The sequence below is a fragment of the Neophocaena asiaeorientalis genome, unplaced genomic scaffold (assembly GCF_003031525.2).
Source record: "Neophocaena asiaeorientalis asiaeorientalis breed wild unplaced genomic scaffold, Neophocaena_asiaeorientalis_V1.1 scaffold689, whole genome shotgun sequence".
In the NCBI taxonomy this organism is placed as follows: domain Eukaryota; kingdom Metazoa; phylum Chordata; class Mammalia; order Artiodactyla; family Phocoenidae; genus Neophocaena; species Neophocaena asiaeorientalis.
In genome coordinates, this window is record NW_020175666.1 from 1097467 (window position 1) to 1111882 (window position 14416).

General features: G+C 39.7%; 1 protein-coding gene across 1 annotated transcript in view; it reads right to left on the bottom strand.

Moving 5' to 3' along the window:
* ALK (ALK receptor tyrosine kinase) overlaps positions 1–14416 on the bottom strand; it is a 714463-nt gene that overhangs the window by 684421 nt on the left and 15626 nt on the right. Inside the window, exon 2 of the mRNA XM_024731532.1 lies at positions 542–546. Within this exon, the coding sequence (XP_024587300.1) occupies positions 542–546 (5 nt within the window). The remainder of the gene's footprint in view (positions 1–541; positions 547–14416) is intronic.

Sequence of the window (14416 nt, forward strand, 5' to 3'; positions counted from 1 at the left end):
CACTCCAATTTCCCTGTCTTGCCCAGATAATAGGTCTTTCCCAGATACATCTACCCTAAGGGTAGGCCAACTCATCCATTCATTCATGTATTAGATTTCAGAGGAGGAGAAAAAGGTAAGGGGAGGAGAGCATCTGCATGGAGTGCCACCCAAGGGATGTCACGAAAATGGGCTGCCTAATAGAGAGCTCTGGACAGCTGATGGCTGTGGACCAAAGAGTGACTGTGTAGTGGACCAGGGCAGGTGGCCAGGGCCACACCTCAAGCCGTCCTTGCCTTTTATCCCCAGGAACTTGTTAGCTTCTAAGGACTGCGGCCTGCTCCTCTCTCTTCCACACTCCTTTATCCTTGGCCCATAGTTCTTAAATATCCAATATTTAAACACATTTTTTTAATTTTAAGGAAATTTCAATTTATTTACTTCAAAGTAATTTCCTAGCACCCACTTTGGTACCTTGTATGTAGTTGGTACTTCTATCAATGTCTGTCCACAGTCAACATGAAAATCAGAAGCTGTAATGCAGCCAAACTGTAGTATCCACATGCCCTTGACCAGGCTCCACAGAAGGTCAACGAAAAATATACACAGGATGCCCTGAAAAACGAAGGATCTGGTGCTGTATTTCCTTACCACTCTGCCTCATCTTTCAACCTGTCCACCTCAAGAGAGAATTGTAAGGAGAGAAGAGGGCATCCCACTATGATAGGTAAAGGAAAAACAAAAGAGAAAGCAGGAAGGAGAGAGGGATGGGGAATGAGTGACCTAGCTGAGGAATGTATGGATCTGAGAACTACTGGATTCTCATCCTACCCCACAGGCTTCTGTAAAATTACAATCAAGTGTCTTTTTTAAAAAATAATTTTTGCTTATAATAGGGATGGAAAGGAAGCACAAGCTTGAAACAAGAAACATTCAGGCTTAGAAAACTAACCCCAGTTAGGGGATCCTAATCCCAGTTCAGTCACTTACTAATTGCATGATCTGGGCAAGTTACATAACCCCTCAGAGCCTCATTTGTGAAACAGAGATTAAAATATCCATCTTTTGCAGCTGTGAAGATTAAATGAGAGAATGATTATAAAGTGCCTGGCATATAATAGATGTTCAATAAATGTTAGCACCGTGTGTCTTTATTTCTCCAACTTCCTCCTCCTCATTATTACCTTATGTAAAGTCAAGTAGATACTCTCTGTACCAGGTAATGCTTGAGAACATCTAAGCAAATTGCTGGGAAATTTTTCTCTTTGAAGGGGAGGAAGAAGAAGATAAACTAAAGAAAATTCAACTTTGAGTGCTGTATCTGCTATTTGTGCAAACTCAGTTCAAACCACAAATGAAAACTGAGTGCCAGGAGAGGAGTCCCAACTTCAAGTCCACCCACCAGGTCTGAAAACCCTACTTCATCTGATTACATTATTTGCCAAGCAGCTCTGTCTCTTGCTGAGAATCACTGCTTTTCTTAATAAAAGCTGCAAAACAAACAATGGGGCTGTCCAGGGAACTGAGAATTTAGCTCTTTAATATTTCCTCCCATAAATATAAATGGTTGTTTTCCTCTAGAGAAAGTCTGTATCCCTCTGATCTCTGAAGGATTGGAGAAGGTGCCAAGAGGATCGTCATATTTTCTGGTAAACATTCCCGATCACCTTAATCTCTTCACTGACAATCTTCTGATCTGACAGAAATAGAGGTTATTGTGTCCCTCAGTTTATAAAGTATTAGGGGAAGGATAAGTGGATCAGAGAGAAGAACAGAACACAAAAATCATCAGGGAGACAGAAGGGAGGGGGAAAGGGAGAATTACTTTTAATACAGTTGCATAATCCATAATTCAGCAAGCTTTTCATTTCTCTTATCTTCTAAAAAACATGAAATTAAGCCTAAGCAAAGTGCATAATTTATGAGTCTCTGTGCTGATGATTCCCAAATCCCCATGCCTAACCCTGACTTCTTATATGAGTTCTAGTCCCGCATTTCCAATTGCCTACAGAATGCTGCTGCCCGGAACTGGCTACCATCTCAACTCCCCATGCGCCAACGGAACTCAACTCTTCCTCCCAAATTTCTTTTCTCCCCCAATTCTTCTTTCCTATCGAATGATAGGAAAATTGTTATTCTAATCTTACTGGTAAAAAGTTCTAGAAAAACTTGGATTCCTCCCTCTTTTGCCTCTGACACCAAAGTCTGTTAAGTTTTTCTGGAGTCATCCTTTTCTCCACCATCCCACTTTCCAAATCTTCCCCCACCCTCCACCCCAGATTACAGACTCCAGTCTCTACATACTAATCCAGACTACACACCATTACCAATTTCATTTTCCTAAAATGCTATTCACATCAGACCTATTGATGGCTGCCTATTTCTTGCCATGCGGAGGTTAAACATTCTTACTTGCTCTCCAAGGCCCTCCTGTCATGTCCTGATCCCATCTTGTCCATCCAACTGTACTTTCCCACACAACATTTCTTCTCCAAACAGAGAAGTCCCAGTAGAGCATGAGGTTCGTATTAGGTAATCCAGGAGGACTGGTTGAGTTAATCAAACTTAATTGAGCAACCTTCACTCCATGCTCCATGTTCTATGCTCCCCACTTGGAGTGGTCTCCTTCTTTCATCCTGACTATCCAAACCCTACTCATCTCCAGGACCCATCAAGCCTCAGCTCCATCAGGAAGTCTCTACTCACTAACCCCCTACTCACTGTTCTTTGCTCTAAGACATTTAGCCTTTACATCTACACCCTCTTGTATCATTTCTAATGGTTGGTGTAATGCTTAATAGGGCTTTCAATTTTACAGAACACTATTCTACATATATAATCTTATTTGAGCCTGTCAACAACCCTGTGAGATTGGAATCATCCCCTGCACTTCACTAGGACTCAAAAGAGCTTAAATGACGATCATGAAGCTAATTGATGCTGGTGTCAAGTCTTGAATCTCCAACTTTTGACTCCAAATCCCATATTTTTGGTCTTCCTTATTGAACTATAAGTTCTTTAAAGTCAGGGACCACATTTTACAATTATTGTCTTTTACCCTATAGGACTTTACAAAGTTCTAAACACACAAGAGGTCTCTATGATTATCTGCTGAATGGAGAACAATGTTAAAGAAATAGCCAATAGGCTATTAAGAAGTATAGGCTTCCCTGTGGTCCAGTGGTTGAGAGTGTGCCTGCTGATGCAGGGGACGCGGGTTCGTGCCCTGGTCTGGGAAGATCACACATGCCACGGAGCGGCTGGGCCCGTAAGCCATGGCCGCTAAGCCTGCGCGTCCGGGGCCTGTGCTCCGCAATGGGAGAGGCCACAACAGTGAGAGGCCCGCATACCACACAGACAAAAAAAAGGGATATAAGCATGTATTCTTCATGCATTGGAAGAATTAATATTGATAAAATGACCATGCTACCCAAGGCAAAATATAGGAAATCCTTATCAAAATACCAATGGCATTTTTCACAGAACTAGAACAAATAATTTTAAAATATGTATGGAAACACAAAAGAACTCCAATCACCAAAATGATCTTGAGAAAGATCAGAGCTGTAGGCATCACGCTCTCTGACTTCAGATTATGCTACAAAGCTACAGTAATCAAAACACTATGGTACTGACACAAAAACAGACACATAGATCAACAGAACAGAATAGAGAGCCCAGAAATAAACCCATGCACTTACGGTCAACTAATCTATGACAAAGGAGGCAAAAATATACAATAAAGAAAAGACAGTCTCTTTAATGAGTAGAGCTGTGAAAACTGGATACCCACATGTAAAACAATGAGATTAGAACATTTTCTCACACCATATACAAAAATAAACTCAAAATGAATTAAAGACCTAAATGTAAACCAGAAACCACAAAGCTCCTAGAAAAAAACATAGGCAGAGGGCTTCCCTGGTGGCGCAGTGGTTGAGAGTCTGCCTGCTGATGCAGAGGACACGGGTTCGTGCCCCGGTCCGGGAAGATCCCACATAACCTGTCTCGTAAGGCAAAGAAAACAAAAGCAAATATAAACAAATAGAGCTAATTAAACTTAAAAGCTTTTGTATAGCAAAGGAAACCACTGACAAAATGAAAAGACAACCTACTGAATGGGAGAAAATATTTGCAAATGATATGACTAATAAGGGGTTAATACCCAAAATGTATAAGCAGCTCATACAACTCAATATCAAAAAAACAAATGAGTCAATTAATAAATGGGCAGAAGACCTGAACAGACATTTTTCCAAAGAAGACATACAGATGGCCAACAGGGACATGAAAATATGCTCAACATCGCTAGTCATCAGGGAAATGCAAATCAAAACCACAATGAGGTATCACTTCACACCTGTCAGAATGGCTATCATGAAAAAGACCAAAAATAACAAATGCTGGTGTAGATGTGGAGAAAAGGTATATTAGTTAGAGGTAAACAATTCTTATCAAAATCTGCTAGTTACCAACATATAAGAATCAGAGAAGGTTATCATTTCCTATCACTGCTCTGTGAAATTCTAATTAACCCTGCAACTGTTTATAGAAATAGGATCTTCCCAGTAATGCTTCAAAAAACCAGCCCTGGAAATAGGTTTGAATCATAGAATTTTAATAGGAAAGGGATAGTAGAGATTAGAACTCACTTATTTCACATGACAGAAACTACAACTGAGAACGTTTAGGTGAAGTATAGGCTTCCCTGTGGTCCAGTGGTTGAGAGTGTGCCTGCTGATGCAGGGGACGCGGGTTCGTGCCCTGGTCTGGGAAGATCACACATGCCACGGAGCGGCTGGGCCCGTAAGCCATGGCCGCTAAGCCTGCCCGTCCGGAGGCCTGTGCTCCGCAATGGGAGAGGCCACAACAGTGAGAGGCCCGCATACCACACAGACAAAAAAAAGGGATATAAGCATGTATTCTTCATGCATTGGAAGAATTAATATTGATAAAATGACCATGCTACCCAAGGCAAAATATAGGAAATCCTTATCAAAATACCAATGGCATTTTTCACAGAACTAGAACAAATAATTTTAAAATATGTATGGAAACACAAAAGAACTCCAATCACCAAAATGATCTTGAGAAAGATCAGAGCTGTAGGCATCACGCTCTCTGACTTCAGATTATGCTACAAAGCTACAGTAATCAAAACACTATGGTACTGACACAAAAACAGACACATAGATCAACAGAACAGAATAGAGAGCCCAGAAATAAACCCATGCACTTACGGTCAACTAATCTATGACAAAGGAGGCAAGGATATACAGTCTCTTTAATGAGTAGAGCTGTGAAAACTGGATACCCACATGTAAAACAATGAGATTAGAACATTTTCTCACACCATATACAAAAATAAACTCAAAATGAATTAAAGACCTAAATGTAAACCAGAAACCACAAAGCTCCTAGAAAAAAACATAGGCAGAGGGCTTCCCTGGTGGCGCAGTGGTTGAGAGTCTGCCTGCTGATGCAGAGGACACGGGTTCGTGCCCCGGTCCGGGAAGATCCCACATGTCGCAGAGCGGCTGGGCCCGTGAGCCATGGCCGTTGAGCCTGCGCGTCCGGAGCCTGTGCTCCGCAATGGGAGAGGCCACAACAGTGAGAGGCCCGCGTACTGCAAAAAAAAAAAAAAAAAAAAAAAAAAAAAAAAAACATAGGCAGAACACTCTGACATAAATCATAGCAATATTGTTTGGACCTGTCTCGTAAGGCAAAGAAAACAAAAGCAAATATAAACAAATAGAGCTAATTAAACTTAAAAGCTTTTGTATAGCAAAGGAAACCACTGACAAAATGAAAAGACAACCTACTGAATGGGAGAAAATATTTGCAAATGATATGACTAATAAGGGGTTAATACCCAAAATGTATAAGCAGCTCATACAACTCAATATCAAAAAAACAAATGAGTCAATTAATAAATGGGCAGAAGACCTGAACAGACATTTTTCCAAAGAAGACATACAGATGGCCAACAGGGACATGAAAATATGCTCAACATCGCTAGTCATCAGGGAAATGCAAATCAAAACCACAATGAGGTATCACTTCACACCTGTCAGAATGGCTATCATGAAAAAGACCAAAAATAACAAATGCTGGTGTAGATGTGGAGAAAAGGTATATTAGTTAGAGGTAAACAATTCTTATCAAAATCTGCTAGTTACCAACATATAAGAATCAGAGAAGGTTATCATTTCCTATCACTGCTCTGTGAAATTCTAATTAACCCTGCAACTGTTTATAGAAATAGGATCTTCCCAGTAATGCTTCAAAAAACCAGCCCTGGAAATAGGTTTGAATCATAGAATTTTAATAGGAAAGGGATAGTAGAGATTAGAACTCACTTATTTCACATGACAGAAACTACAACTGAGAACGTTTAGGTGATTTGCCTAGGTTCAAATAGGACAAGTCAGCATATCCTAAAATGAAAACATAATCCCATGACTCCTGGTCCAAAACTCTCTTGCCTCCCTCCTTCCACTGCCTCAACTTACATAGGTTTTCAAACTTCATAGTTAATTATAGAAATAAGGACTTTTTCTGCTATGAAAGTAAAAGATCTTAGAGTGAATATCTTAAGAGTTTAGAAATAATCTTCATGACTTAATTAAAATTATTTGACGTTAAAAAAGAAACAAAGAAAAGATTTGCTGGATCCATATGGAACTCTTAGGAAATGTACTATGGGATGGCACTGATTTTCTGATGACTTTAGCTCTTTGAGCAAATAGGCTGCTTTAGTCTACAACATTTACAGCTTTCTTTTGGGTTCTTTGCTTAAATGTATTTTATAAAGGATAAACTCTAATTTTGAATACAGCTAAATTTCAGCAAAGATGATATAAAAAAAGAAGGAACAAAAAAACAGTTTTTTTATTAATAAAACAACAATATTGTTTTATTAATAAAACAACAATACTAAAATAGAAGATAATAAATAATATTTTCAGTCCTTTAACCATGTGGCAGGTGCTGTACTAAACTCTTCTTTTAATTATCTCATTTACTCCTCCTAAGGACCCTATAAAGCAAGTGCTATAATGATCTCTATTATTACATAATCTCTATTTTACAGATGAGACTTCCAGGAGCAGAAAAATGTTATTGTCTCACTACTTTATGAACTTCTAAGTTCTGGAGTTGAGTACCAGAACCAGAACTAACTTCAGATTCTATTTGCAATGCAAATGATGTGTCATTTCAGAAGTAAACGGGTTAACTAATGTTCATGGTTATTTTTTTTAACATCTTTATTGGGGTATAATTGCTTTACAATGGTGTGTTAGTTTCTGCTTTATAACAAAGTGAATCAGTTATACATATACATGTTACCATATCTCTTCCCTCTTGCATCTCCCTCCCTATCCCACCCCTCCAGGCGGTCACAAAGCACCAAGCTGATATCCCTGTGCCATGTGGCTGTTATTTAAAACATAAAACACCTTTCAGAGTCTCTACTCTAAAAGGGACGCTGCTGCTTCTGATGATAATTGAGTATGAGGTAGAGTAAAGAATGACACCCTCCACAGGCTGAAGGATTATATACTTCTATCAGGATTTACACAGCTGGAGCAAGATAATTCTCCCTCCTTCTGTTTTAACAGTAAAACATCTTTCGTAAAATGGGGATAAGTGATTCAAGTAAAAATGCATATATATAATATTTTGTATTTAATCAAAGGACAGGACATGTGGATTGTAGGTCTTTCTCTGGAATGCTACCAAACCACACCACGCAGATATAAAAAACCCAAACACAATTTTGTGTCACAAAATACTTTCTTGATATTATCAAGTGTTCTCATTACTTATCAGGAATCACCACTTCATTCTATTCTGATTTTTCAGAATGCTTTTTCAAAACATTTTCTGTTTTCTTAAATGTAAACATCACTGCTTATGCTGGTCCCTTAAAAGTGTTTATGATTCTCATTGGTCAGAATCTTCATGTAAATTATACTTAAGTCTAAACTATGTTTCTAAATATTTAAGGACATAAATAATCTCTAGCCATCCTGGCTGTCATTTTAAGCTATTTGACATTTATTGTTCTGAAGAGAAGAAAGGTCAGATGTATTAAATCTGCATTTGTACTTCTTGACATTTTTCTCCAACCAGAGTCTTCCAAACTATGGTATTAAGACTAATACTATGAAAGGAAGGAAGGAGGGTAGGAAAGAAGGAAGGAAGGAAGAAGGAAGGAAGGAAGCAAGGGAGGGAGGGAAAGAGGTAGGGGAGGGCTGAGGGGAGGGGACTAGAAGGGAAGGAAGGAAAGAGGAAAGGGAGAAAGGGGAGAAACCTTTCCCCGTAGCACATTTCTGACCTTAGCTGCCCATTGTGACACATGAGTATTCAGTGCTTTCCTCCTCAGCTGCATTTGTAAAGCAGATGTGTGGGTTCAGAGGGGCTGGAGCATGAAGGGAAAGGCAGGATCTGTGGAATGGGAGGGGATGCATGGCTTCGTGATCTATTTAGCATGACCTTTGCTCATACTTCATGGAATGGATTGAAACCATCTGTCCCCACTCCTGGGCTCTCCATCCTACATCTCTGCGTGGCCCTCTGCACATCTGTCCTCTCTCCAGTCACCCCTGCCTGTGGTTCTGCCCATTCCTACCTCTAAGCTGCAGTATCACAAGGATTCCCAGTTAAGAGTCTCAACGTGCTCCACAATGATCAGATCACAGCAGCAGAAACTGTCCTCATCTGAAGGACACCCCTTAAGAGGAGAAGGCATCAGGAGGAAAGAAGCATAGTGAGCACTCTGAAACCCAGAGTTTATGAGGAAAACTGACAAGGGAGGCTAGAATGTCTGTTTTCTTCACAGCATTCATCATCTTTTCTTATTATATATGTATTTGTTAATTTGCACACTCAATACGCTTCCCTCCACAGTCTATAAACCCCATGAGGGCAAAGCCTTGGTCTGTTTTATTCATTGCTATCTGTGCATCACCTACCACAGTGTCTGATAGTCTGAAGCTGCTCAATAATTATTTGTTGAATTAACAATTTTAAAAAAAAAGAAAAGAAAAAGGTGAGAGAAAGGAAGAGAAAGAAAAGAAGGAGGAGACAAAGGAAATTATCCAGCATATGTAGGATAACTGACTTTAAACATTTAAAGGGCCCTCATATTGGAGAAAGGACACTACTTGGGGAACGAATAACAGTCACAAGTAGGAGCAATAAGACATAGTGATTATAGGGGCAGAGTTAAACTGGTTGCGATTCAAATACTGGGTCCTTCTCTCCTTAGCTATGTGACCTTGGCCAGTGACTTAACCTCTCTGAGCCTTAGTTATCTGGGAATAACTAATAAAATGGGAATAATAATAAAATCAACCTTACTGTGTTAAAGTGAAGACTAAATACAGTAACCTGTAAAACTGTTCAATGGTAGCTGTTACCATTAGTATTAAGTTATGGAGGAGTACAATTCAGCCAGTATTAAATATTTTTCCAACAGATCTGTCCAGCAAGCACAGGGCAGCCTCATAAAATAGTGATTCCCCATCCCCCAGACATATTTTAAAAGATGAAATGGCAGTAACACTAGTAAAGAAGAGACTGCAGAAGCAGACAGAGCCTGGATGGAATGGCATCTGAGGCCTGTATAAGAGTCTGCAATGCCTAGATTGAGTGGTCTTGCTACACAATTATCCCCTTTCTTTCTGGTACCTGAAGCTTCCTTTTTCTTTAGCTTTTCCCCTTCTGATTTTCAACATTAAGAAGTTTATCTATCCTTCACACACCCTTTCTTCATTCTGCTAAACCCTCTAACATCACGGACATCTCAGTCTCTTTCTCTTCTCTTCTTCCTTTCACAGATAGACTCCCTGAACTACTACGTAAGCACATTTTGCTCCAATTTCTCAGCACTGCCTCTAAACTTCCTTGTGCCTATGACTGCTCTCCAGAAGGCTCTTGGTCAAACACAATGACCTTTCTACTCATCTATGGAACATCTGTCTCCCTCAGTTTCCATGACACCACACAATCCAGCGGCCTCTCTTACTTCTTGTAACAAAGTTCTTTCTGATAACATCATTGACTCCATTCTACTGCCTAATTCTGAGCCTTCTTAAATCTTAGGTGTGACCTTCCTTCCATGTAAATAGCTCCCACATCCATATCTTCTGTCTGGACCTCTCACTTGTTCCTGTTTCCACTCCACATCTCCATGTGCATACCAGATAACCTGATCCTCAGATAGATGCTCACTACAACTGCTATCATGCTAGCCACTCTCCCCCAGACCAGATCCTCATTCTAACTGTCTGCTTTATCAGTAACACTACCAGTCTACAGCGTCCCTGGCCCAAAACCTTAGACCTTTGACTTCTTCCTATTTGTTTCCCTCACATCTCGGTGTCTCTGAGTCCCTCATTCCTGAGCCAGTGGGACAGCCTCTCAGGGCTCAGATCCAACTACCAGCCCTCCCTGTGGTCCAGGCCTGAAACCCATAACTAAACTACATTTCCCAAAGAATCTTCAGTCAACGTGCAATCAACATGCATCACCCCTTCTCAAGAACTGAACACTTTCTGATTTCTTCAGCATCAAATGTAAATTCTTGACTCAATAAGGCAGTCCCACATCCAATTCAGAGTATCTGACTCAGTACCCATCCCCTCAACCCCCAATACTCCTTAGACCTTTCTGTTCCAGCTAGTTCTACTTTCTTAACACACACACACACACACACACACACACACACACACACACACACACACATACACCCCACAGAGTCAGTCTGTCTCTCTCTCTTTCTCTCTCTAACCAGTTGTTCTTCCTCTGGGCATTATTTTCTGTTATTGCCCCAACTTGAAAGGTCCTTTGCCCTTCTCTTTTTCAAGTCTAATTACGTACTCACTCCAAGACCTCTCAAATCACCTCCTTCTGGATGTTTCTTCTAACTCACTTCTATCGTAATCCCAAAAGAAAACCATCATTCTCAGTAGATATCCTTTGACTTGACTCCCTGCCAAAAGGTAATAAGTTTATTCTTTCTAAAATTTCAGAGGTATAATTTCCTGTCTCAGAGGAACTTCACCTCTCCTATCATGCACTGAACAAGTGGAGCTCATCAGACTGTAAAGGAACGGTTTTGGGGATCTGGAGGTACAGATTGAACCTGTCCCTAATCACCCCAGCAGGAACTGACCTCTCCAAGCCTCCACTGAACCACTATAACCACTTGTATCATTTGTCCACCATTCAAGTGATACCTTTCACTGGAGTTATTTATTAGCATGGCTTGTCTGCCTTTTCTCCCCAGCTAGTTGTGAACTCCTCCTGGGAGAAAGAGATTGTATTTCATTCAACTTGGTAAGTGCTCAGTACAAAAACAAACCAATAAATAGCATTTCCTCAGGCAAAAGTCCAAACTTACAGGTATGCATAAAAAGAATTCCTTTGTCTGATTTCTCTTTGGTGCGCCCTCTCATCTATATCTATATGTGTTTTATCAACATTTTCTCTAGTGCTGAAAGAGATTTCTTCGAAGGTAGATTCCTGATATAATTATTCACCTCATCTAATTCTTAATCACCAATCATTTCTCTCTAGGTAAAGGTTAATCAAAGGTATGTCAATTGTACATTCTGCCTTAACTGCATTTGATCAGTTTCAAAGAGACCCTTTTCTCTTCCATCTTTGGTTAGAAATGTGGTCTTTCCCTGTGCTTTTAAACCTAAAACCTGGAAGAAGGAATCAAAATGCGCTCACTGAGTAAAATGGACCGGTTGTGCTACTGGTGGCAGCAGGAGATGGACAACTCTGGGTGTGCCTGGAGCCAGGGGAAAATGTGGGAGAGAGATTCTCTGTGGATCTACTGCTGGGAATCAACAACATAGAAACTAGGTCTTCTGTATTTTTTCCCTTCACTTTTCTTCCCTCTTTTTTCACATCTTTTTACATGGGGTTTGTTTCTCTGGAAACAAACCAATATGACTCTGATCTCCAAATTCATCATACAGATGCCCAGCCATGATGGAGTACTCAACAAGCACTGGATTAGCCCTTCTGTCATAAAAAGCTGTTAAATTATAAAAAGCTGACAAAATATACAAAAAAACTGTTTCTATTGGATAATCAGTAGCACAGGATTATAATCCTTGAGAGAGGGAAAATAAAATGTGGTAGGCCTTAGCACTGCCCTGATTTTCTGCCTGGAGGCATTTACCACACCCTGATACAGGAAGGATAGATCCAAATAGAGCAAGGTGGTCTCACAGGCCTGAGGTAATAGACAGCAGAGTTTGGGAAGGCTGATGCAGCTTGAATTATCAGGGAGCAAACCAGAGAAGGAACATCTAGATGGAGAGAGATAAAAACACTCCAAAAAACTGCACAGGGGTCCCCTTGAGTCTTTGGCTGAGTATTAAGTTGCATTCATAGGATGAGATTACACAAGGCTGGGTAGAGAATAGTTACCAGGAAAAGAACATCTCTGAGGGAAGTGCAAGCTGAAAAACTTCTGCAGCTCACACAGAACTGGGAAATGTTTAAGTGCTTAATAACCAGAGTAGAAAACCTCATTGAACACTTAAGGCTTTCAGTGCAGACCGTAGAAAGGCCAAATCTTAAGACAAAATCTAAATTGACCATAGAATAAAGGCTCCTCTAAACTCCTTTAGTAAAACTTGACAATAATCCTCGAAAGTATCACATTGATGGGCAAGTAAATTAACTGCCTGGCAAACAAAAGTTAACAGTCTTTAAGTGAAGACAACAAAATCCACATACTCAACAATGTAATATTTGTAATATGCAACATCCAATAAAAAATTACTAGGTATACAAAGAAGCAGGAAAATGTGACATTTAAGCAAGAGAAAAACTGGTCAATAGAAACAGAAATGACAGAAATAATTTAATAAGCAGAAAGTAACTTAAAAATTATAACAGTCAATGTTTATTGAGTGCTTATTATGTGCAAGGCACTATTGCTTTAAGAGCTTTAGGTATTATCTCATTTATTCTCACAACAGCCCTCCAAGAGAGATAATCTCTTTGTACCATTTTGAGGAAACTGAAGCCCAGAAAGGTTAATAAGTAACTTGCCTACGATCAGCCCAGCTTCTAGGCATTAAGGCTAAGATCTGAACCCAGGAAGTCTGATTCTAATGGCTGTGCTCTTTCCCATGGTACCAGACTACCTCAGAAAGAACTTTAAAGCAGCTATTATAAATATGTTCAGGACTTTTAAAAAAACATAAACATAATGAGGAGAGAAACATAAATGGAAGTAGATATTTTAGAGCTAAAAATATATATAATATCAAAACTGAAAATATATTAGATGGGCTGGTTTATCAGCAGATTAGACGCTGTAGAAGAAAAGGGAATGAACTTTGGACTTCCCTGGTAGTGCAGTGGTTAAGAATCCACCTGCCAATGCAGGGGACACAGGTTTGAGCCCTGGTCTGGGAATATTCCACATGCCATGGAGCAATTAAGCCCGTGCACCACAACTACTGAGCCTGTGCTCTGGAGCCCGTGAGCCACAGCTACTGAGCCCATGTGCCACAACTACTGAAGCCCGTGTGCCTAGAGCCTGTGCTCCGCAACAAGAGAAGCCACCGCAATGAGAAGTCCTCGCACTGCAATGAAGAGTAGCATCCACTCGCTGCAACTAGAGAAAGCCTGTGCGCAGCAATGAAGACCCAACGCAGCAAAAATAAACAAATAAATAAATACATAAATTTATTGTTTAAAAAAAGGGAATGAACTTTAAAACAAGCAAAAAAAATCTATCCAGACAAAAGTGGAGAGAGAAAGAGGGCTGAAAAAAAATTAACAGACCTTTAATGAAGTGTGGGAATACATTAATTGTATAACATAATTGTAATTAGATTCTTAGGAATAGGGAGCAGAAAAAATGTTTGAAAAATTTCCAAATATGATGAAAACTATAAACCTACAGAACCAAGAGTTGCTCAGCAAATCCCAAGCAAGAAAAACATAAAGAAAACCACAAAACACATAATAATCAAATTGCTGAAATCCCATGATAAATGCAAAATCCTAAAGCAACCATGGGATGGTAGGGAGGGAAACAGAAGGGGAAATACAGATAAAAATTTCTCTGATTTCTGATCAGAAACAATGCAAACCATGTAACAATAGGACAATACTAAAGTGCTATCAACCTAAAAGTATATCCAGTGAAAATCTTCCGAAATAAAAGCAAAATAAAGACACTTTTAGCAAACAGAATCTGAGCAAATTTAAATACAGAAGAATAGTACAACACTAAATATTAATGGATGAAAGAAAAATATTGTAGATTGAACGCAAAAAGGAACAAGGAACTTCTACTACAGCCAAGATGGAGTAAGCCCACTAAATCCTATTATCCTGCAGCTGACAACCAAAAACTCTGGACAAAATACAAAAACAACTATCAAGGGACTCT